Raw genomic sequence first — 25,896 nt, forward strand, 5'->3', positions numbered from 1 at the left:
TTAAATTATGGGGCATTACATTTAAAACAGAACTAAGGAAAACATTTAACTCAGAGTCTGAGCTGTGAGACCCACTGTTGCAGGATTTTGCAAAGATCAGAAATAAACTGGCTACAGACCAAGGACTAGACAAGTTTGTAGCTATTACACACAATTCCTGAACATGTTGGAGTTCCCAAGGAGGGCTGCATGAGCTCAGGAAACAGAAAGCCACAGGGCACTCACAAATACACAGAAAGCCAATTTGGCTCAGGAATTTCTGGAGGCATAGTGGCTGGAGGCTGGGAGGGCAATTGTACACACTTGAGCTATTGTTACAGTCTGCAGCAGGCATCTGCTCACAGCCCCCACTGAGGACAGGCTGCAGAGCTGGACAGATGCTTATTTAAAGTTCAACCCCATTTCCTCCAGCAATATGATCCTTTAAACTGTGAGATGGGAATCTTCATCTGGAGACAGATGGTTGTTTCAGGGTATCTTAGCAGGACACCACTAATGTGGTGAGGCAATGCAAGCAGAATCCCAAAAAGTGTCAGGCAAAATACCTGCAGGTAAGGCAGAACCACTGCCTCAATGTCCTGTAAGGTTTCAACCACATTACTGTCATTTACAGAACCTGAAGGTGCACAAGTCCATGGAACCTGGTGAGATGCCTCCATGGGTCCCAAGGGAGCTGGTAGAGGAAATAGATATCTAAGTTACTCTTGTATTTGAGAAGTTGTGGCAGTCTGGTGAACTTCTCATGATCTGGAAATTGGGAAATAATCCCCACTTTTAAAGAGGGACAAGAGAAAGACCTGGGGCACTACAGGCGAATTGGCCTCTCCTCTGTGAAAGATCATGGAGCAGATCCTCCTGGAAACTATGCTAAGGCCCATGGAAAATAAGGAGGTGACTGGTGACAGCAACCTGGCTTCTCTGAGGGCAAGCTATGCCTGACAAATTTGGTGGTCCAGGAACATTAACACAGGTGACAAAGCACCGAGGGACTGATTCCTTCCTAACTATACCTTAAAAAGTAAAGTCACCACCATGTGTCAAAATATATCTGATAGAGGGACTGGATTCAACCCAGCATGCAAGCAACTCCCCCAAACCTGCAGGAGTAAAATCAACCAGACCAGAGTCTTTGGGGGTCTGTAGCCCAAACACACACTCCAAGGAGGGTAACTTCAAAGCCAGATGAACCAGCTCAGACATGAATGCAGCTGAGCTTTGTCTGTGTCCAGGACAGAAGCTCCAGGAATTCCTTGGGTTCCTTTTCCAACATTGTTGATGAAATTCATAGACATGATTTAAACTTCTCACACACACGTGCAGACGTTCAACCACTCCCAAATGAATTCCATGAGTATGAAGAAAATTTTAGACTGACAAAGCATTCCTTTATTTTAACATCAGTCCAAAACTATTCTTCAGCCAGGAATGTTTGTGCAGGGACAGCCTGGAGGGCAGCCCCTCAGTCAGGCACACCTGATGAGAAAGGGGATATGGCAGAAGAAATCTAGGGAAAGATCAGGATAAAGCATGTCACTCCAGGCTTGGAATATTCATTTCCTGGTCCCTGCCTTTGGCAGTCCTGTAAATCTAACCTCGGATTTATCAAGCCTCAGTGAAACAAGACCTTTCACTGATATCAGAGGTCAGAACTGAATCTCACTTTGAAAGTAACTAGATCTGATGAATCAGATTTCAGGGTTACGGTGCCTTGCTCTGAAGAATCCCAAGGACAGAGACCACAAACCTCCTGCATCTGCTCCGCTGTCCTGATAGCAAAGCAAAATTTGCCTGCTGCTTCCTGATCTCAGATCTCTTCACCAACAGACAGCAAGGCAGCAGAATTCTCATACAGAAACTCTCAGAGGTCCCAGCTCTCACATATTCAAGCCCTTCTTTTACCTTGTTTCTTGACTTGCTCCAGAAGCAGGTCCTTCATGGCCGCCTCCTCCGCGATGTCGGACGGGACCTCCCCCTCACTGTTCACAGCAGCCACGTTGGCCCCATGGCCGATCAGATACCTGCACCAAGGACACCCAGGCCAGCACGTCACACCTCGTGTGCCTGGCTTCAGAGCAAGGACACAGGCAATCAAACAGCACCACAAAGTATTTGCCTTTCTCACACAAGATCATTTACCAAATGAGGACCTTATTCTTAGCCAATTTCTAGACTAAAAATGTTCATTGTAAATGCAAGGTCATTGCTCAGGGGCTCACAGTTTTTCTTTTTCCACAATTACTTAAATACCTCTGTTATTGCATTAATCTGGTTGACTATCCTTTTTATTTTTTTTAAGAAAAGGAAATTTTACTCATTTTTAAAAAAGCCTCATCAAGGATCATCAATTTTTAAATTTATCCTCTTATAACTTTACGAAAAGTTCGTTGAAGAACAACAGACATCTTCTTTGGCTTGTAGACATCTTTTAATCAGCATAATTTTGAGAAATAAAAGAAGTATCTGTTGAAGCACACAAATATAGGAGGGTGAGGTTGCCTGCTTTTATTTATTTATTTATTTTATTTTCAATGCATTTAAGAAATAGTTATCTTAATTCAAATTTTGGAAACTTTCTGGTAGCTGTGGTAGACTAAATATATAAGTATGGTATGACTGGTAAAAAATAAAGGGTTTGTGTTCAGCCTGGAGAAAAGGAGGCTCAGGGGGAATCTTCTCACTCTCCACAACTCCCTGACAGGAGGGTGCAGCCAGGTAGTGGTCAGGCTCTGCTCCCAGGGAACATGGAATAGGACAAGAGGAAATGACCTCAAGCTGAACCAGGGGAGATTCAGGTTGGAGATTAGGGGAAATTTCTTTTTGGAAATAGTGGTCAGGCCCTGGCACAGCTGCCCAGGGCAGTCGTGGAATCACTGTCCCTGGAAGTGTTCAAAAAATGAGTGGATGTGGCACTTGAGGTTTAGTGGTGAACGTATTGGTGGTGGTGGATTGATAGCTGAACAGCTGAACTTGAAAATCCCCATTTAAAGCCACTTAACCACAGCACTGCTCACACCAGTCTGTCTGTGGTAAGGAAATGTACTCACAGAATCCCAGCCTGGTTTGTGTCGGAAGGGACCTTAAAGCCCATCCAGTCCCACTCTTGCCATAGGCAGGGTCACCTTCCACCAAGCAGGCTGCTCCAAGCCCTGTCCAACCTGGCCTTGGACACTTCCAGGCATGGGGCAGCCACAGCTTCTCTGGGAAAACTGTGCCAGGGCCTTCCCACCCTCACAGGGAGGAGCCCCTTCACTACACATCCCTGTATCAGCTGTCCCATTTTCCTTTTTGTTGGCATTTTAGCTAAAGTATCTAATGAATCATAAAACAGTCGAATGGCAGCAGCAAAAGGCAACCAGTTGAAGGCTTCACCTTAATCCTCAGAAGTTCAGAATTCAATACCAAGAGAAAAGCACCTATTTTCAGCATTGCTTTCCAAAGCATTGTACAAGCTTAGAGTATTCATCACCTGTGTACCTGCTCTGAACAGAAAGGCACAGGGAAGTGTTATAAACTCCCAGAATAGCCCCAGACTCACTCACTCTGCTATGTTCAGGTAGCCACACGATGCCACTGCATGAAGAGGGGTCCAGCCCTCGTTGTCCTGCTGGTTCACATTGGCTCCATTTTCTACCAGGAACTTCACCATGTCCAGGTTCTCATCAATACAGGCCTGAGGGAGGATGGGAGGAGATGTCCAGGGGGTGGAAGGATTGAAGGGAAAAGGAAGAGAGATAAAAAAATTGTGTTGGTGTTAAATCAAATGTACAACCCTCATTGGCAGCTTATTGGCAGCAGGCAGTATCTGGGCTGAGCTTCCCATGCTGTGAGCAATCACACCTTAAAGCTTAGGGTAATTTCAATTTGTGAATGAAAACAAATTACTTTCAGAACTTTCAAAAATTAATTGTAACTCAGAGTTCCCAGATGGACAACCTCTGAATTTGCTCAAACTTCACTTTCCACCACTGATCTCCTTCCACTCTCCCACACAGTTCCCTCCCCACAGCAGGGATGCTGCAATGATGGATCTGTGGTACTTTTAGGTACAGCATCAAATCCCTCTAAGCAAGGCAAGCTGTGTATTTACTTAGATTATACTGGTCCTCAAAATGCCAGTGAATAAAGGCTGTAACAGTGAACACAATGAGGCCTCACTCGGAGCAGGGATGAGAAGGGAAAGCAGCAGCTCCAGGAGCCAGACTAATGTAACTCAGTTACAGAGGTAATCATTGCAAAAGCAGAGATCTAGAGAACCTAATAACTTCTTTATTCAGCAGCATCTCTTTGTTTTCCTGAGTAACACAGGAAACTTCTGAGCTGCTGAAGGGAATGACAGCCCTTGATTAGCTGCTGCAGTCATTCCTGAGCCTGCATTTACAGAGAGCTCTCTGCTTTGAAGTTGCCAGAAGAAAACCTAGCTTGATTTTCAAGTCTCAGCAGTTGTTAGGTGGAATTCCTCCTTTCTCAAATTCCTGTCTCCAGCACGTTTTCGTTACATTTACAGTTCATTGGAAGCTGTTGTTCAAGGATGAGCTGGCAACCCAATACACACATCCAAATGTGTGTGTCTGCTGGGAAGCACGGGGCACGACCAGGAGGTGCAAGGACTGCTTTTTACTACATGTCCATCCCCAGGCAGAAACACAGCTCCTCATTACTAGAGAGGGAAACAGCTTGTCCAGGATTCCTCCAAAATCCCAGCATTTGATCCTTTTGCATGGCTTGATGTAGGCACATCTATTGTTTACAGCAGTCAAGTGACTCCCAGATGATCCATCTAACATGAGCAGCACTGACTATCCATCCATTCCTGTCCCAGCAAGGAATAAAAATGAGGAAATCCTCTTGAACCAATATCCACACACCCCAAAAAGAAACAATCCTGGTTTATCAACACGTTCTTCTGTGCTGCATTGGTCATGTCAAAGAAGAGGCATGTCCTGGACCAGGACAACCAGCTCTTGCTATTTTTACTGCAAGGAGAGTTGGACTCGATGATCCTTGTGGAGCTTTTCCAACTCAAGACACTCTAGGATTCTCAGTGCAAATCCTAAACTGCTTGCTTAGGACACAATCACTCCTCCATTTGCTTGGTTCACAAGCAGCCATACACAAGCCCAGCTTTGAAACCTCCAAGGAAGCACATTCCAGATGTGCTCCTAGTGCAGGTACTTGGCAAACATGAGACAACACAGGGAACATCCACAGTATGGGGAAAGGATGCCCCAGGAGCAGGCTCAAGTCCCAACTGAGCTTGTGCCGGAGTGTCAGTGTGTTTCCTGGCCCTGCTTTAGACTGATTTACCTGAATCTTGGCCAGAAAAGCACAAGCAGAAACCTAGAAGTTGTTTACTTCAGGGGCTGCTCCAAACCCAGAATGGCTAAGCCCAGTCTGGACTGGCTCCATCTCCCACCCTCAGGCAGAAAACAGTTTTGTCCTGTAAACCCTGCTCTGAGGGGCTTCTCTCAGATTACTTCAAGAAGTAAAATTGGGGAAAAAAAAACAAAAAACAGTACAAATAAAAAATCTTGGGAACTGAAGAGCATTGCCAAAAGGTTGGAGGAGCCCCAGGTCCAAGCATGATGGGGCAAGACATGGTTACATCTCAGCAATGTGGGTGCAAACCAGGTTCTACCACCAGCCTCAGGAGCAGGGGTTTGGTCTTTTAGTTCATCTGGTCCAACCCCCTGTTCAAAGCATGGCTAAATCTTGTTAGATCACACTACTCAGGGCCTGCTTCAATTCAGCATGGTGGGATAGAGACTCCCCATCCTCGTGCTTCACCATTCTCTCTGTGGGTAATTCTTCTCACAATCTAATCAGGATTTTCTTTGCAACTTGTTCCTTTTGTTGCAGCCTCCAAGTCTCAACAGGTGGTGAGGGCAGGAAACACAAGCCAAATATTCCTACTGTCCAGGAGAACTACAGTGCCCAATATGCAGCTGATTAATTTTAAGACATACTGCAGAAAGGATAAGCGCCTGATTTCCATAATCCTGCAAACTACACAAACAAATCTAGTAATGTCTTCTGTCTGTACCAATGCACTGAAATGCAGCAGGAAGGCAAAGGAAATGATGCATGCAGAGGTAGGCATGAATCCATAATAACCCCTCTTCAGCTCAAGGAGAAATTATTTAAGAATTCAAGTCTGATGCTGAAAAACTCAGATCCAATCTCTGTTTTACTGCCACTCATATTTATTGTGATTTACTTCAAGCTTTCCCCCAGCATACTTCAAATAAACTGCACTTAACATCTTCCTGATGAGTTACTTATATTTTGACCTGGGAACACCACCAGTGTTGACTTCATCTAAAAGCATATTGCTCTGGAAATAGCCAGGAATAACCAGGAAAGGTTCACCCATGCAGTGCTTTTCTTTTGGGCACAATCCATTCTGGCTGCCCACAGCACCGGAGCCTCACAGAGGAATTTTATCAGCCAAGGCAGCAAGGTAGATGGATGGTTCCTGCCTGTGCACACTCACTACTCTGCTGGGTTTGTTCAAGTGTTACCTGTAGCTTGAGTGTGAATCTAAATTTAGACTGAAAAATGTCTCTAGAGCGTGAGCTTTGTACATATTGATAGAGAATTTTCTTCACATTGTTTATCAAATACACCCACTACATCTGCATAGCCTGGGAATCAGCCAAGGGAAAAGCATGGTTCTTGCTCAAGCCACTGGATAAACTGAACTCTAAAGTTAAATGCCTGTTTAAATACATAAAAGAGTCCTGTCACTCTTTTAAATTTCTCCCTTGGCCTTGCTGTTGCGCTGTCCCCACCCTGCCTGGTTCTGATGGAATGCGTGCTAGAACCAGCAGGATACTGGGACCAATCCCCACCTGCTCCTACACTGAAATCTGCAGTGATTTGCCTCTCCTGGCTCCTGCAGAAAGCAGTTGATGATGAGCAGTCAGGGCTCTGTGGGTGCTGACAGCACCAGGGGCTCCCAAGGGATCCAGGACCATTTAACACTTCTTGTCTGCACTTTTCACCAAGAAAAAGCCAAGCACAAAGGTCTCCACCTTTATCCTTAATGGAGCAGCAGAATATTCTTTAATATGTAAGAGAAATAACCCTCCTCCACTCTTCTGTAGTTCATGAAAAGCTGCTGCTCAATGTATGTGATCAAAGAAAAACTGCTGGTCTAGATATGTGATCCAGCCACGGAACACTGCCTGGCAAATACTGATTTTAGTACGAGCTGATGACACACAGGAATGGAACTGAGACAGAGTAGAGTGACATGAACGATTTTTTAAGTGGCAGGTATGACCATGCCTACTTCAAATACCAAAATACAGTATTTTTTTGCATTGTTGTATCATTACATGCAACTAATTACACTGACTGAGATTTGAAAAAGTGAGGTGGAAAAGGAGTTTCCAAAACTGGCATTAGACAAAAAAGTACTGAGTAACTCCTGCTCAGCTCTGAAAATCTCATCATGGTGTCATGTAAGAAACTTTCAGGCAAGGGATTATTTACATAATTTTTTAGTCAAACACCCTAAAAGAACACACTTCTGAGATCTTAAGATGATATGACACGTTTAACACAACTCACAGCAAGAATTATGAGGTCAACAACTTGGATAATGAGTAAAATTGGTAACTTCTAAAGATCTTCTGAACTTTAAGAACCTTAGAAAGCCTTTAAAAATGTTACAACAGATTAAATGGCAACTTTTAGGGGTTGAAATGTATATCTGTGTGTACTTTTAAGGTATCAACTGATTAACACTGATGTTATCCGGGAATTCATAGTTGCACATACATTAATGGTATTAATAGTTTCATACATGTCATTATTTAACTAAGATACCCAGTAAAGAACAAAATTCTCACTGTTTAGAAGTACTCGGGGCACACATTTGTCCACCTAAAATTTTTGAGAGGCCTGACTGCTCATATCCCTCCAGCACATCTCTACTGTGTGTTTTCTTGTGAAAATCTACAGAAATGAAGCACTGTGAGCCAGCCTGTAGCAAAAACAGCCTCACTGGGGTTCAGGGGTACAGCTCACCTTCAGCCTGAGCCAACTGGGTGACCTGAGGTTACTGGAGGAAGGAGAAGAGGACAAAGAGGAAGTAAAGGGGTAGATATGTCCTCTTTAAGTACTACTAATCCTCCAACAGATTTAGGAGAGTGGATAAGTTTAGTAACTCAAGAGGATCTATTGCTATGCAGAGTTCTCCTCTCTTATTTGATCCATCATTCCTCAGGAACATGGTAAGGACCACGACCTCGGGGAGCAGAGTCACGAAGCAAACACCTGCCCTCAGCCCCCAAAGGGAGGGGAGACAGTCAAAAAGAGTTGGTTGAGAAGTAATGTTGCCTTTTTGGTGGGTAGTTTCTTCATGTGAGGAAACACTCCCTCTCTTAAACTGTCCTTGGGATTGGGCATGAAGAAAAATAGAGGGATAGGCTTAATTCTTTCAATTTCAGGCCTTGCTAACCCTCAGCTGCTTGGTTCACACGTAGGAGAGGCTAAAAGTAAGCTTAATTACAAAGCATAGCTATTTTGTCTTTGAATTTTTAATTCCTTCTTTATCCTCTGCCTCTGTACAAGCTCTAACACAACCTTCAGGTTGATGTGACAGGGTGGGAGTACAGGGTGAGTATCTTTCCCTCTCATCGTGGATCTTCAGCAGGCTAATCCCTTGCCACCCCTGTATTTTTCTTGGCAGTTGATAAGCTTCAAGGGCTTCTGGAATGGTACTAATGTATTACAGTTTTAGCAGTCCTTGATGCAAACCACATCCAGTGCCCAGAATTACCCACTCAACACGCAAAGAAAGTTGGCTCATAGGATTTAAATCCCAGGCATCGCTGGGCAAGTCTCCATCCCCAGCTCATGGTGTTCCTCCAGCTCCTGGCAGGAGACCAGCATTTAGCAGTTTTTCCATAGGGAGGAAGTGCTCAGTTTCTAAAATTTGCAGATATGGCATATTAGCTTACCCCCTTTGCAGAGAACAGGTGGAGCCCTTTCCAGCCAGGGACGCTCGCTGCAGATTTGAGTTTTGCCAGGAGCTGTTGCCAAGGCATCCTTCTTCCAAGCATGAAGTTTACATTACAGTAAGGAAACGGGGACACCAGGAAATGGGACAGAGCAACTTGGCTTGTCTGGCAAGGCTTGTCCAGCAACCAGACAAAATCTGATCTTATCTTGAATGAAACCTCATTATTACAATGGTGTTGTGTTTGCTCTTTCCTCTGAGCACCCAGAATGCACAAGCACCACTGAGCCCTGATGAATATCTGCTCCAGCTGCCTGCCAAGGGTTTGGTTTGCATACCTCCTGGGCATCCCTTGGTTCCGAGATTGGAGGATCAGGGAGGAAAAGGAGACAGATGGGATGAGACTGAGGGTTCAGAGGACTGGGAATCAAGCTCCAAGAGGTGTGAACAGTGTGACACTGCTCACTTTCTATGGGTGCAACACATTTAGCAAAGCCCCAGCCTAGGACTGGTGTTACATTTCACTACATATTAGGTACACACAGGATAACAGCGAGGAGAGCATCTAAAGCCTCACAAATTCCCAAGAAATTACTTGGGATCAGCTGAGAGGAAAAAAAAAAACCCAAACCTTTTCATCTCCACAAGGAGAAAAGTGGTTACAAACCCAGGAGAACACAGATGCCAGGCAGTAACTGCACATCTGCAGTGCTGTCACAGGCACCCACGTGGAGGTGGTTGTTTTCTCCACAACTTGCCCAATTGTTGGTGATTTAACATAAATACAAGAATAGCATTCAGCACAGCTGTTTGCAGAAGAACAACTCTGGTCAGGATGTCAGTGAGAACTATTCAGCAGCAGGGCCACGTCCTGCACAAGGTGCTGGCCCTGCCAACAGCAACACCTGTAACAAGGGGGAACCTGGCTGGGAGCACACAGCACTGCTCCCTGCAGCCCCTCTGAGCCAACAGTCAGTTTACAAATAATACGTCACATCTGCCAGTGTCATATGATCATGGGATAAAGCAGCATGTAGACACTTGGCATCAGCCAGCCAGGAAACCTGTAATAACTGCTGTGGGCTAACTTTGGCTGTATTTAATTCCCTGGTGCTCCTGATGTGGTTGGTTGGGATTTGAGAGAGAGAAGCCATGCATTTGCTCCAGGCACAAGGAAAACGCAGGAAGGGGAAAGCAGAAAGGGCTGCATGCTTGGCTGCTGTGTTATGTGTTTCTACTAGGAATACCCTAGTCTTGTGACAGAACCCAATCTCGGTGACTTCGCCGCGCACAGAGTGAAAATCTCATAATCCTACCGTGTCGGATCCTGGGGTAGCAATCCCCATGGTTCCCACACGGAAATCATACTTGGCAGTTCCGCTTGTCACACATAAATGCGATACGTAAACTGCCTGCCCAGGCACATGCTGGCTTTTGAAATGGAGTATGAGGTGCCAGGCTAGGAGAGGCCATGCTTCAGCTCTTCTTGATTCCTCCAGGAAATACCCATCTCCAGAGCCTCCCAGCACTATGGCACCCCTTGCCCTGTGCAAAATGCTGCTGCTGCTAAATCAGACTGCTAATGAAACCTCCATTATTAATTCTTCTACCAGACTCTGCTCCAATCTAGAAATCAAGTGTTGAACCATGTTTACACACCCAGCCCTTCCCTGACATGGTTTGCTTCCCTCTGTTCCATCACTGATCCAAAATTCTGTAACTCTTGAGTCCCCTGAGATTCTTCCACACAACTGCACATCCATCATTCTTGCACTGATCTTCAGGACTCTTCTCCACATGTGTGCTTAGAAGGCCACTCCATCCTTCCATCTGGTGAAACCACATAAAATTCAGACGGAGAGACCCTCAGAGCAGGGACCATGTGCTACTGCTTGAAGAGCACCCAGCTCTCAACACACCCTAGTGCCAGTCAGGTCCAGAACAGCAAAAGACACACCATGGAATCACTGCAGTTGGAAAATATCTCTGGAGACTCCTAATCTAGTGCCTCCAGTGTCAGCAGGGAATTCTGCTCACCCTTCTGGGCTGTGGATTTCTGTGAGGATTAGCATAAGCATGTGCATATATGTTCATATAGACATACACAGACAGATTTATTCCTTGAAAATCCAGGGAACTTTATAATTGTGGGGAAGGACTAGAAGAACATAGATTTATGCAGCCATTCTGATCCAGACCTGACTCACCTCCACAGCTTTGATGCTTTATGTGCCTAAGCCTCTGGCTTTTGCCTCCTAAATGATGTCCTCATGCTGAAAACCTGATGTAGACTCGTTTGAGTGACAGGGGCTGCACCACCCAGGAGCTACAAAAAACTCTGCATCAGACATGGGGTGAAAAAAGTTGGTATTGTTTAAACAAACCAAGGGGAGACAGCACACTCAAATTACTAAAAGGTTTGCTCTGTGCTAAGTGAAGTGTCAGAGTGAATACAGGCCATCAAAAGCAATAGTCTACAAGCAGAATGGTTTCTGAGTTCATTAAAGTGCGGTCTGAATTCAGCTCAAGACCACCATAAGAGCACCAGCAGGTTTAAGCCCAGCTTGCCACGGTTCCTCCTTCCCAGCCATGTGCTCCCACACCTTGCCTTGCACAGGACCAGTTTCATCCACATTTTCAAAATGTGCCCAGGGAGCGTTGCCTGCCCATGCCGGGTGGGACGTACCTGTCCTTTCCACTGCCTGCAGAGCAGCACAGACCCAGCGACACCAGGGTGAGCTGAGCTCCACCCTCCAGGACTGACCGGCAGCCACAGCCCTCCTTGAGCCAAGATCTACCAGGTCACTCCTTAACCTGAGCTTTGAGAGGGCTTCTTTACAACAACATTTTCTATAGGACTAGTGTAACGAGACCCCTTTGAGAAGCTTTGGAAATGGTTAAAGGGTTCCTGCAAACCAGAGGCCAACGCTGCCACCAGCAGCACCATCAACTGTTACACACTGGGCTGGAAGCACTGGCAGGGCAATTCAGCCATGCTGTCACAGCACAGCCAAAGGGATTAAATGACAAGACTCACTTCTCAACTGTTCTCCTGTCACAAGTCTAAAATACATGGAACAAGGTTAGCCAGGAGATAGAGGGAGTCCATCTTCCAGCAAATGCAAGGCAAGAGTAAATACGTGATGTCAACGCACACCTCAAAACCACAAACAAAGGCAGGGCTGATGACAGCTGAACAGCATCAGGGTTAAATCTGGGAGCACAGAGAGAGGAGTTCACAGAAAACAAAGGGGAAAGCGCTCCCAAAATAGCCTGGCAACTGTCAGCACTCGGACTGTCGGCACTGGAAGGTATGACCTTGCCATGGTGTCCCATGATCACAGCTCTGCTCTAAAGGGGCTTCTGTCAGAACCGGCACTGCCCAAAAATTCCACCTCCAAGTGATCCCTGTATCTCTGGCAGCACAGATTACACTCCCCAGTGATTTGGGGAACAACAAACAGCTCGTACTGCTGCTCCTGCAAAACCACAGAGCTTTTGCACCTTCTCTCTCCTCAGCCTTGGCTTCTGCAGGTCCTCATGCCCTGACACCCTGCACAAGCACTTCTGTACCACCAACCCAGCTTTAAAAATCTTTATGCTTTAAAATTCTTGGCAAATCTAATTCTGAAACAACCACATTAGAACCAGGAGAAACAGGTAAATTCTGTTTTAAAAAGAACAGAGGAAAGGGAGCAAAATGAGATAAAAAGATTAATTTTATATTCTGATTAATTAGATATGGAGGTTCATTTTTTTAACAGCAGTTGAGTCATACTTCTCATGTAAGCAGGAAGAGAAATATATGGATTATGTCACATTTTTCCATTGGAAAAAGCCCCACATACAACGAGAAGTATTCAGCAGTATCCATGTCAGTCATCAAAAGAAACCAACAACAAATCTCTTACAATGATTAGCACAACAAAAAACCCAGCAGAGCACATGGGAAGAGAGGAATACGTGCAAAGGCATAATTATGCCATGAACGTAGCATTTCCAAGATGAAATAGCAGCACGAAATGCCAGGTGGAGAAGTGCTTTGAATAGAAGCCACATTTTGAAACTATTTTGAAACTCCTCACACCTTCATACATGTACTGGGGCCATCAACTTATTTACAGGGACTTAGATGTAAATACCTGCTGAACTAAAGCAGAGATGGATTGGCTAAATGTCTGTGGAATTCTTTCCACTGCCAGGACTCCTGCATGTGCTGCAGTGGTGGTGCCAGTGAGTGCTGAAGCACCAATACTCCACTTGTCCCCGCCTGGGCAGGACCTGCCCTCACCCGGGCAGCCCTCCGAATGCCAAAGCTTCCAGCTCAGCTTCTGTGAAGAAACAGGAGCCACTTTGGAAGGAGAGAGAAGGTCAGCTGGACACTCACGCTCAGTGTTACCGAAACGGGAGGAAAATGGGAAGAAAGCTAACTTGCTTTGCTTTTACTCTTGCCGGGATGACAGGCACAGGCACGCAGCATTGCCAGCTCTTTGCGTCTCCTTGAATATTTCTAATCAAGGAGCATTTTGGCAAACCTAGGAAGATCAGCATGGACCACACAGACATGGATTCACTATGCAAAGAGCCCCAGGGACCAGGGTAAGGTCACAGCCCCAGGGCTACCAGAGCTCAACGAGGGTTTGGACAATGCTCTCAGTCACAGAGTAAGATTGCTGGGGTATCTGCAGGGCCAGGAGTTAGATTCCACGATCTCTTCCAACTCAGGACATTTTATGATCCTATGAACCCCTCCAGCCTCACAGTATTTGTGCTTCCACGTGTCCAGCAACGTGCACTGAATTCACCTCTTATCCAAACAGGGCCCAAGACATTGATTTTCCATTTCCACAGTGCTCCTCCTCTGCAGCTGATTGACTGGTTTGCCGTTTGCATTTACAGCCCACAACACAGCTCTAAACCAGCACCAGGCCATGTGGGACTGACTTCAAAATTCACTCTAGATCATCATTTTACTCCCTCTTTTTCATCATCATCATCCCACTAGCTCCAGCATGATTTTTAATACCCACTCTTTCACCAGCAGAGGCTAATGCTTGGTACCATCTGAGAAGAGCTTGAAATGAGTCCAGTACGTGATCAACTGCCAGCACTAAAAATAAAGTCTTTCTGTCACTAAAAAGCAGGGACTGCCAGTTTTCTGATGGTGTGGAACAGCACTGGCTTTTCAAGTCTCACCAGTTTAGCCATTCTGACCAGTAAGTATGTAATTTCTCTCCCCCTCAGCCAGCGCTCCCTGGCACTAGATCAAGACAGTCTATATAAAACCTTGCCCTTAAATTACTGAAATTTTCATTCCTGCCCAAAATAACTATGTTTTATAATTAGAAAACTCACAAGCATCTCAATCCTGTGTGGAAAATGGAAATTCAGGTACTGCAGATTTGCTTAGCAAAGAAATGGTCAACTAATAATCCTTTGTCCTGACAGGAACTCCATCAGGGGCTACACTGCACTATTTAATGCAGTTCCTAAAGACTTCATTTTCACAACACAAGCAAGTATAGATATAGTTCTGCCATCATCACTACAACACAAATATATCTTAAGCTCCCAAGATGCAGGCTTAGATCAGCTTCAGCCAAACCAAGGTGGTATCCTGCAGCCCAAGGACGGACACTCGCCCCAAAGCCTTGCAGGGCCACTGGTGGTGACTAAGCAGCACGGTATGGCCAATGCCAAATGGGGGCTTTCCTGGTGAATAATGGGGGGGAAAAATGTAAAATCACTTTGTGGACTTTTGGAAAGGTGGTTCCACTCACACCACACCTGCTGGAAGGGCAAGGTTGGGTGGGAAGGCAGGGCAGGGCCCCTCTGCTCTGGCAGAGAATCCTCTACAGGAAGAGCCTCTCCAGGTCTTCTCCTACCCCAGCAGAGACATGGAAAAACAGCTGCAAATGATTTTAGCTACAACTTGGCAAACTAAAGGTGAGATTTGTGTTGCCTAACTATAGACCTCAAAGGCAGACAGAAAAATCTCTGTGGATCACTCCAGGCTTTCTTTAGTCTCTGCCGTGACAGGATTTTGCAGCAGGCTCTGCTGAAGCCAGGGCTGCCCTCATATACCTAATACCCTGCCAGCAGACCCTCTCCCCTAGCAAGGGCACTGACACTCATTTGATACCCCACTGAACAGATCCAGGAGCTAAACTGGCTCATAGTGGGACCAGATAAGCACTTGCCCTGGTATCAAAGGCACATGACAGGAGCAGCAGGAAGGGCAGGACTGAGATAGTCTTAAGCTGCTACATAATATCTTGCTTATGTCAAGACAGACAGCTCATGCTGCCTACAGCCTAGGGAAGAATGGATTTTTCAACACAGAAAGCATTTAAGTCACTCCAAGGCCAGTACTGCTTTCACAGAAACCAGCTCTACCTTACAGACATCCGAGTTCATGTACAAGAAGTTTCATGAACTCCTGCAAATGCCAAAAATGCTAAATTAGCACTAAGTGACTAGAAGCCAGTGGCTGTGAGCAGAAACACCTCAACACAATTACAGGTGAAGAGCAAGAGGAGATTCCTTGGAGGGATTCATTGTCAGTTTATTCACAAACAGACTGCCAAGCCCTTGGTTTCCATGCACATCCCTGTCTTGCTGTCTTGCAGCCACGTCAAGTTTTGTTTCAAGATCTGAATTTTACCTTTGTGGCCAGAAAAAAAAAAGTGGTATGTAAAGAGAAAAACATACAGCCAGTAATTCTATTTCTTCATTTTCCTTTCCAATGTGGCAGCATGCAGGAAAGTTTAAATTTGCTACTTTGCAGTTATATACTCAGTGGCTAAAACCTCTCTAAGGATCAGTCCATGTGCTCTTAGAGGTAAAATCATCCCCAGACAGATGTGTGGCACCTTGTTTGGGCATTTTCCAGTCCCATGTCATTCAAAGTCTTCTCAGTTAAGCAAACAAGAGGTTTTTCTGAGTTTTGCCACTGTTCCTGCTCACACCTGAACAAGAGCCTGGCATCCACCATGGTTCAACTACCACAGTCACTATTCCTAACAGGAAAAGGCTCCACATCAATCAGAGGACACAGAATTTTCTTTGAAGCATAACAACGATGGAGCTGACAAAGAGGAGGCTGGATAAAGAAATAAAGTGATTCCACACTACTCCTGAAAGGCCCACAGCTACGATTTTGCAGCATTTCCATTTCTAGTGCCATCACTGGGGTTTGCAACATCACTTACCACAGTGCAGCTTTAAGGAAATGCTTTCTTTTAAATGCTGCTGAAACCTTGATATAATTAGATATTACAGCAGAAAAGCTAGGCTAGGTATTTTCCCAAAACACAGCAAATAAACCTATCTAAACATAGCAATTTAAGCCTGGACTACAGCTGGAATTTTTAGTGTAGCAGGTAAAGGAGAACACAGGAGTTCATGGTCCTAGGACACAGTCTGCACATCCCTTCACAGAATCCCAGACTGGTCTGGGTCTGAAGGGAACTTAAAGCTCTGAAGCCCCTCTGCTCTGAAGCCAGGCTGGGAGAGCTGGGGGTGCTCAGCCTGGAGAAGAGAAGGCTCTGGAGAGACCTAAGAGCCTCTTCCAGTGCCTAAAGTGGCTCCAGGAGAGGCATGGGCAGGGACACCTTCCACTAGCCCAGGTTGCTCCAAATCCCATCCAACTTGGCCTGGAACACTTCCAGGGATGGGGCAGGCACAGCTGCTCCAGGCACCCTGTGCCAGGGCCTTACCACCCTCACAGCCAAGAACTCCTTCCCAATGTCCCATCAATCCCTACCTTCTGGCAGTGGGAAGCCATTCCCCCTTGTCCTGGCATTCTGGGCCCTTGTCCCAAGTCCCCTTCCAGCTCTCCTGGAGCCCCTTTAGGCACTGGAAGGGCCCCTAGAGTCTCTTAGCCTTCTCTTCTCCAGGCTGAACACCCCCAGCTCCCCCAACCTGGCTCCAGAGCAGAGGTAAATTTTTTCAAGAACTCTCAATACTGGAAAAATACGTATGTTTGAGGATCCAATTTGTATGGGTTTTCAAATGCCAGCCACACTTTCAGACAGAGCTCATTTGCACTTGCCTTTATTCACAGGAAAAAAAGAAGAAAAAGAAATCAATTGACCCTGTTAGGGCTGCTCAGACACAGCAAAGTGTCTTTGGGTTTTTTTATTCCTGTGGGAAACTAAAGCAAATCTCAGCACAGCCACCTACAGTAACAAAATCCTTTATTGCTGGTTTCTGAGCACATTCCATTCTTGCTGCCATCAGCAGTCCAAAGAAAAGGGCAGGGAACTCCATTCTGGTGATGTCTGTGGAAAAGAGAGGTGGTGGCCAACATGGTACAGAGAGCACCGAGCCATTAAAGAAAATGACCCATGGAATAAGGTCACTGCAGAGGGAGAAGAACTGCTTGACTACCCTGTGAAACCCTCACAGGGTAGCTGAGTGTGCCAAGGATGTGGCCATGCACTGCTCCTTGTCAGAGCATGACATCAGATATCTTGATAGTTTGAAAGATGGACACAACTAAGGTGTCAGCTTTCCCCAGTGGCATGAATCACATTTCAAATCTAATCAGAAATCGTGGTCTCTGTGATCTAAGAAATACAGAGCTGATACAAACTTTTATGTGTTCCTCAGAGTAACATAAACCCAGTTATTGCCTCAGTGCTGTGCACATGCTCCGCGTGGCTGAGGTCCTGGCAGCCCGCTCTGAACTCTGCCTGAGTGCCCCAACAGGACTTGCACAGTGTCACACAGATGGCAGAGGCTGAAGAAAGGTCGCAGCCAGAAATGGTGAGAGCAATGAATGCATCCAGTAAAGGGAGGGCTGGCAGCAGAGCAAACTCCCCACCTCTGTAACCACCAGGAGCACCAGCCAGGCAGCTGCCTGGGCTTACGGGTGAACCACAGCCCTTACTCATCCCTGAAGTAAATCAAAACCTGGTGGAAGTCCAGCTGGAGAATGGTGAATTCTCTGTTTATTGCACTGTGTCTCCTGATCACGAGTCTGCCCTGCAGGTTTGTGGCACAGGACATCCTCAGGAACAGCGTACTACAACCTGGATGGCGAACAGGAGAATTAAGGAGAGGGCAAGGTTTGTCAACAATGCCCAACTGCCAGAGGCATGGAACAACCTCTCGTCTGAGTGGATCACCCCAGTCCAGACAAAGCCACCAAGTTAATCAGAGGGATGGAGCACCTCTCCTGTGAGGAAACGCTGAGGGAATTGGGATTGTTCAGCCTGGAAAAGAGAAGGCTTCAGAGTGACCTAATTGTTGCCTTCCAGTGCCTTAGAAGAATTTATAGGAAAGATGGGGCAAGACTATTTACAAGAGCATGTAGTGACAGGACAAGGGAGAATGGGTTCAAATTGAAAGAGGGCAGCTTTAGATCAGATCTTAAGAAAAAATTATTTACTGTGAGGGAGGTGAGGCCCTGGAACAGGTAGCCCAGGGAAGTTGTGGATGTCCCACTTCTAGGGGTGTTCAAGGCCAGGCTGCATGAAGCTCTGAGCAACCTGGTCTAGTTGAAGGTGCCCCTGCCCATGGCAGAGGGGTTGGAACTAGATGGGTCTTCAAGGTCTCCCTCCAACCCAAAGAATTCTGTGAATCTATGGTTTCTGCTGAAAAGTAGAGACAAAAAACATCACACAGGAAAACTTTCAGAGGGATCAAAATGCAGACCCATCTCTGTGCCAGCTGTGAAGGAAGAGCTCAAAGGAGGAAGCAGTGAAATGATCCTTGGGAGAGCAATCATGTGTTTGTCTCACTGCAACATGACCGCACACGCCCATGACCATGTGTGCACCCCTGGTTGCAGACTGAGTTTCCAGCTTGAAGCAAAAGCAAGGCCACGAGGAGGTGGATTTCAGGCACAAGTCTGGGCAGGTGGTGATGGCCATGGGATGCAGGTGAGTTCCCTGCTGCAGGCATGGCAGGGGAGGCTCCAGAAACTCAATGGCTTGGAAGAGGAGCTGGACAGCAGGATTGCTTGGGCAGCACTCCCAGAAACCACATCAAGGTTACATCTATCAGAATCAAGGAATCTTCTGAGCAGGAAGGGACCCACAAGGAACATCCAGTCCAACTCCTGGCCCTCACAGACACACCAACAATCCTTGTGCATCCCTGAGAGCATTGTCCAAACACTCCTGGAGCTCTGGCAGCCTTGGGGCTGGGACAACTCCCTGGGGACCTGGGCAGTGCCCAGCACCCTCTGGGGGAAGAACCTTTCCCTGGTATCCAGCCTGACCCTCCTCTGGTGTAGCACCAGACAAATGGACAAACAGCAAGTGTGTCACTATATGACTAAGAAGATGCAAAGAAAGAAAGTGATAAGTGAAGAAACTCCTGGAATGGAGAAAGGGAAAGATTTCACCAAACCTAAGAACCACTAACCTGCTGGGGTCACATTAGTGGATGGTACAATGCAGAAGAGCAGGTGTATAAGAAAATGTCATATTATGGAAAATATCCACCAAGGCTTTTACAGAGGGAGGTCATGTGACAGAAAGCCACTGGAGTCTTTTGAAAGGTAAATAAGCATGAAGACACAGAAGGTCCAGATGACACATGACATTCACCTCAGATACATGACATGACTTTTTGGGTTATCCTGTGCAGAGCCAGGGCATGGACTTGATGACCCCTGTGGGTCCCTTCCAGCTCTGGAGATTTTCTAAAGGATTCTCCACAGGCCCCTCATTGTGGCTCCTGAAGCCACCGAGTTGCCCAGGTAAGAGGGAAGATCCTTGCACAATTAAATGTATTTTCCTGATGAGTAGTCCAGAATATGAGATAGATCTTCCTGGAGAGCTCTGCAGAAAGCTCTCTCCCAGGGTCTGTGCTACCAGATGTGCTACATAAAGGACCTGAAGAGGAAGTGATCAGTGAGGTGAAGTTTGCTGGTGAAACTATTCAAGGCTTAGAGCAAAGGACAAACTTAAGGAATCTTACAGTACTGAGCAACTGCTGATAAAACAGTAGATGAAAAGCAGTGCAGATCACTGCAGAGTGAATCACAGGCACAAAATACACCCAACAAAACATAACAAAATAAAAGGCTCTGAGCTTATTACTGACTTCAGGGAAAAGCTCTTAGGATTATAACAAATAGCTGTAGGAAAATATCAGCTCCAAGCTCAGAAATCAAAGCAAATTCTAGAAATTACTTGGAGCGGAACAAAACAAACCATAAAATATCATTAGGCCTCTATATAATGCAACAGATTTTCAGTATCATAACAAATTCTAGTCTCCACAACTGAAAAATGTACAAGACATGAATAGGACATGAATGAGAAAAAGCTCAGCTAAAAAAATGAAAAAAAAAACCCAAAAAAAACCCCAAGAAACAAAACCCACTCCCAAAAAAACCCAAACAACTTGCCCCATTTTCCAATAGCATTTCTTAAGGATTTTTGTGGCATCACACGTAAGGTTTATGCTATTTCTAGGGAACCACAGAAATAAACTCCTTGGGGACAACAAACTGGCTGAAGAAAATTTCAGAAAGATAAAAAGAGAACAAGCTGTAAAAGGCTGGGGAAACTAGGATATTTGTTCCACATTTGCTCCCCACAGCTGCTACCCCGACCCACTGCAGCTACAGCAGGGATGGGGCTGGGTGGGGAATCCACAGCCTGCAATTCCCTGGACCTGGGGGAACACTCCTCCAAAGGTCTCACCAGCACAGACTAACGAGGCCCAGCTCTGTCCCTCCTGTTCAGCAAGAAGAGAATCAGAGATTATGTTTTACTGGTGTGAGATGAAACCAAAGCAGAGAAGGTGGAGAGCTCCAGAGAGCAGAGCCCAGCCTTTCATAAACAGCCTTACAATGAAGCAAAATAGGAATATTCCTCCATTTAGGTGGGAGAATCTCAATGTAAAACAAGCACATAAAGGACACAGCACTGGGGAATCACTGAGGAGGTCAGAGCAGCCCCAGCACTGCTGTGCTGCAGCTCCCACGCTGCCTCCTGGGGGTCTCACCACAGCACTCACTAATACATTGTTATAGCATCAGTGACTGAGAGCATTACTTTTAATCCAGCATTTCTATGCCCTCCTCTCCATCCCCAGGAGGTAACCGAGGGCTGGCTGAATGACTCAGTGTGCTGCTGAAGCAGGAAGCACATCACTCGTGGTTCCAGCTGAGCCTGCCATGCACTGGGGCTTCTTGCCTTCTGTGGGAGGTGCAGACAAGTGCTTTGTGAGGATGTTTAGGAAGGGATTAATTAACTGTCCTTCCTAAAAAGCTCTGTTAAACCTGGTCACGTCTCAGTATAGAGGACAGAACTAGAAGGGCTTCTGTGACCTCTGCCAGCCACATCTGGAACTCTCCAACAGCAACCATCTGCCCTCACCACTGAGACAGCCCAGTCTGGTTTGTGGGCAAACAGCAAAAGGCCGAAGACGCGGCAGCAGAAGAGGTGCAGCTTTCAGCATCCTACCACAGGAGGAGAATTACCCGAGCACTGCTCCAAGAAGCCAAGGCATTAGGAAACAAGTTTAAACAAACTGGGAAAGAGGGGAATGGTTAGAGACTGAGACCAGACCAGCACAACACATTAGTAGGATGGGGGTTGTCATCGTCTCCCAGGCTCCAGGGAACAGGACAAGAGGGAACAGCCTCGAGCTGTACCAGGGGAGGTTCAGGTTGGACATCAGGAAGAATTTCTCCACAGAAAATGTGGTCAGGCATTGGAAGGGGCTGCCCAAGAAGGTGGTGGAGTCCCCATCTCGGGAGGTGTTTAAGGACCAACTGGACAAGGCACTCAGTGCTCTGGGCTGGCTGATAAGATGGTTGGTCAAAGGCTGGACATGATGATCTTGGAGGTCTTTTCCAAACTTAATGGTTCCATGACTCTATGTTTAAAATAAATAAATTATAAAAAGAAGCTACTAGCTTTGTCAACAATAGGTATCACCCAATCTCCACGACTCTGAAGGTTTGTTTCATCACCACAACACTGTAATTTAAAATATGCAGGAGTTCTTGTTTAGGCCAGGGCTTGAACTGAAATTCCAAGCACATTTTACAGGAAGCCGGGTGTGCTGTCAGCACATGGATCCCCTCCCAAGGACTACAATCAATGTTTTATTCCTTGTTCACTTTCTGCAACACTGGACAATTTTCTTACAGATTAACAGCACCTAAACTAAATGGAAAAGAAGGGATTTTGAGGACTGAGTTGTAGACTGTAGAGAAGCCAATACTCGGAGTAACTGTAAGACAGGATTTGGCCTTAAGCACAGGGCTCCTTCTATAGCAGCTATTAATATAAGGGAACAAAAATAACTCTTGCAATATGCTCTGAAGTTCAAACCCTGGCTCTGCTGCTGTACAGGCTGGCACAGCCCTGAAGTCTCTCATCGAGAGACAGACACATTTACCACTTATCTTTTTCAGCACGAGCAAAAGCTTGTTCAGAATGACTCAAGTGATATTCATTTAAAAGCCAAACCATTTGCAGCTGTGAAGGTCAAATTCTGTTTGTCAATCACCCAAGAATGGAAAGAAAAGCCAGTGCAGTTGATGAGGAAAGAGGAAATCCATCCCTTGCATGAACACCTGGACACTGTGTTCAGTCAGATGTATCAGTTCAGTCTACTATGAGCCAGGAAGAGAAAAATGCTCAAAACCTCCTGGATTAGCAAGATGATATCCCACACATATACAGATTCTTTCTAGTTTAGAGGACACTGTGAAATATAAACTTCATGACACTGCAGCAAGTTACCAAAAAATTCAATAAAATTGCCCACTAAGCCCAAAGCAGAATTGCCACAATTTCTGCAAGATAGTACTATGAGCCCTCTAAAAAGCATTGGATTTTAATTTTGAAACTTTTGCTTTAACATTTGAGAAGGTTTTTGTCCTTACTAGTTTTTCCTCATCTTATTTTCTCTTCTTGACTCTCATCTGCAATAAATAATGTTTTTTTTAATTGCTCTTTGTGTCTTCCACCCATCCTATAGCTTGGCAATCCAGAGCTTAACTTACACAGTTAGAATTGTACCCACCATGCAGATTCTGAACACATTGAAATTTTTGGCATGAGGTGTGTCCTAAAGCAATTAGTTCCACAGCTGAATTTTATACTGGACGAGAAAAAGTATTTGTTTTAAAACTCTGATGTCCTTAAATCCCTCCTTGTAGGAAAACCTGAACATGTCTAATGCCATTTTACATATAATTTTGGAATCTGTGCTATCTGTATTATGCTATCTGTGCTTGTGGCTTTCTATCAGTCAGAAAGAATCACAAAGTTTTGCTCTTTCTTAGTATAGAACCCAATCCATTACTTTGATCCCTTGGCTGTTATTTCCCATCTCTTTCCATTAACTAGATTTTTTTTTTTTTGAGATAGTAGAACGAGAACTGCCAATACTAATCTACACATGGGCACAATACAAGCTTTTCCAGCCCATGACAGCTGGATTGGAAGCCACTATTTCCCCATAAACATTACTCCCCATTTACAGATCAAATTTTGCCAGCCACTTTAACAGTGAATTGGCCAGTGTAGACACCCTTCAGGGCCAGCTCACACTTCACTGTCTTGACTGTGCAGGAACCTTTGCAAACTGTGACCTCGTTCTATTCCCTCTCCTGTCTCACACTCACATAAAGGTGTGCAGAGCAGCACAGACTCCTGAGGACATGCACAGGACAACTCTTCTTCCTCCTGCAAACTGACCCTTTATTGCCAGCCTTTGTTTTCTCTCTTTCAGACAGTAATTAATAAAACCTCTTTATTTCACAACAGCTTTGATTCTTAGAGTTTCCACAGAGGGATGATGTCAAAAGTGTTTTGGAAATCTAAACACACCATCTCAACCAGATTTCTCCTCTCCACATGCTTGCTGCCTGTTTTGGGTTGATCACTTCCCAGGCTCTTCTTGGAGTCCCTTTTGGAAACTGTCACTTCCTGCTGACATCCTCCAGTAGCTGCTTTAAATGATACATCATGCACAATGGATGCTCAGTGACTTTATGTGCCAGTTCCAAATGATGCTGAAGACCTGACACTTTTCATTTGTCTGAGCAGTTCTGGAACCTGTTCTGTCAATACTACAGTTTGAGAAACCTCAGAAAGCTGAATTTTAATTTTTATCTTAAAATATCTTTGTACAGGAAAGACTGACAGCACACAGCCCTGGTATCACTGAGAAAACACTACAAAACTATTCAGCACACAATGTCAAAAGTGGGACAGATTTGTCATTTGAAACTATTTTGTTGAGCTGTATCCAAGACTCAGATTGTCCCAATACACTCAAAAAAAAATCCCCCAGAAATAGACACTGTGTGCTCCCTGAATAGAGCATGTACCTATTATAGTGATTTATGATAGAGAAGAGAATGCACACAGGCCACAACATACAAAAGATGGTATGTCACAAGGAACAATGTATCGTTCTTTCCATTTTGAAATTATTAGGATTTAAATTCCACTAGATGATCACTTTTCAATTTTCTTCATTGGAAGTCCCATTTCATAGATCCAGTGTGTAGATGTTTGCAGAAGTACTATTTGTCTGCAGCAAATATGCTCATCCTCCTGTACTCACCTCTTCCCTACAGCCCACCTTCCACATCCATGTGAATGGGAACAGGGAAGAGGTGCAAACCCAGGAGAGGTGTGGGTGATCTAACCTGAAATTTGGGAAGTCCATGGCCAGAGCCTTTGCACAGAGGGCTGACACATCAATACCTGAGTACCTCTGTCTACAGCAGTATTTTGGGTGCAGCTCAGATCGCACTGGGGATCACAGAATCGCAGGATGCATCAGGTTGGAAGGGACCCCAGTGGCTCATCTGGTCCCACCTCCCTGCTCAGGCAGAGCACATGGCTCAGGATTATGTCTAGATGGGTCTGCGATATCCCCAGGGAGGGGGACTCCACACGCTCTCTCGGCAGCCTTTTCAGGTCTAGGCCACTGCCCAGAAAAGAAGTTCTGCCTCATGTGTAGGTGGAACTCCCTGGGCATCAGCTCCCGTCCATTCCTCGTGTCAGTGCTTGGGTCTCAGGGAGCAGAGCCTGGGCCCTCCCTGCAGACACTGACAGACAATGAGATCCCACTTCAGCTGTCTCCTCTCGAGGCTGAACAGCCTCAGCTCCCTCAGCCTTTCCTTGGCAGGGAGATGCTCCAGGCCCTTTCTCATCTCCGCAGCCTCCGCTGGCCCCGCTCCAGGAGCTCCAGGTCCCTCTTGACGAGAGAGGTTGTGTCCTGAGGAGTTCAGACCCGGACACAGCACTCCAGATGTGCCTCACCGGGGCTGGGCAGAGGGGCAGGATCCCTCCCTGATCTGCTTCCCAATACACCTCAGGACACCACTGGCCTTCTTGGCTCCCAGGGCACCTGGATGAAAAATGGACCCCCGAGGACCTGGGGAGAACTCTACTGCCTTTCAGCTTTTCACTGAATTAATGAGATTAAGTTACTAGAGGGTCTGGGAAACAAGTGGCAGTGAGTAGGCAAGTGACATCGGGCTTGGCACAAGCTCAAGAGCTCCAGGGAAGCTTCAAGCCCCAGAGCAGCACTTTGGTCCAGAAAGCATGTGGGCAGCCCTAGAGTAGCACCTGGGGATGCCCAGGGGATGCAGAGCAGCCAACACATGGTGGAACTGCCCAGGAACAGCAAACAAACAGTCCCACCCAGGACTATCCAAAGGAACACAGAGCCACAAGCTGTCGAACAGGGCTGTTATCCTCAATGGTTCCTTCCCCTCCTAGCCAGAGGTTATTCCACTTGGTCCAAGAGAGGGACTGCAGCTGCCAATCCCTGCTCTCCCCTCACTGTCCTCACTGTCCTGCTTGCTGGTCTCCAAACCACAGGTGCCACTGACTCCTACCAACCAGCCTAGTTTCCTCACCCACTGGCAGAAGCAAGGCTTTGCCTGCCCCAAGCTTTGACACTCAAAGCTACTCAAACCCAGCTCCCCAGGG

General features: G+C 46.0%; 1 protein-coding gene across 10 annotated transcripts in view; it reads right to left on the minus strand.

Annotated features, from left to right (window-relative positions):
• PPP1R12B (protein phosphatase 1 regulatory subunit 12B) overlaps window positions 1–25,896 on the minus strand; it is a 134,287-nt gene that overhangs the window by 96,386 nt on the left and 12,005 nt on the right. For all 10 annotated transcript variants that reach the window (XR_010993793.1, XM_068173623.1, XM_068173618.1 and 7 more), the window contains exons 2-3: window positions 3,540–3,670; window positions 1,900–2,018 (exon numbers count right to left, since the gene is read on the minus strand). Coding sequence is in view for 9 of the 10 variants with exons in the window: in XM_068173623.1 (XP_068029724.1) it covers window positions 1,900–2,018; window positions 3,540–3,670 (250 nt within the window). In the remaining variant the exon portion in view is untranslated. The remainder of the gene's footprint in view (window positions 1–1,899; window positions 2,019–3,539; window positions 3,671–25,896) is intronic.

This window comes from Anomalospiza imberbis, chromosome 26 (assembly GCF_031753505.1).
Source record: "Anomalospiza imberbis isolate Cuckoo-Finch-1a 21T00152 chromosome 26, ASM3175350v1, whole genome shotgun sequence".
Lineage (NCBI taxonomy): Eukaryota > Metazoa > Chordata > Aves > Passeriformes > Viduidae > Anomalospiza > Anomalospiza imberbis.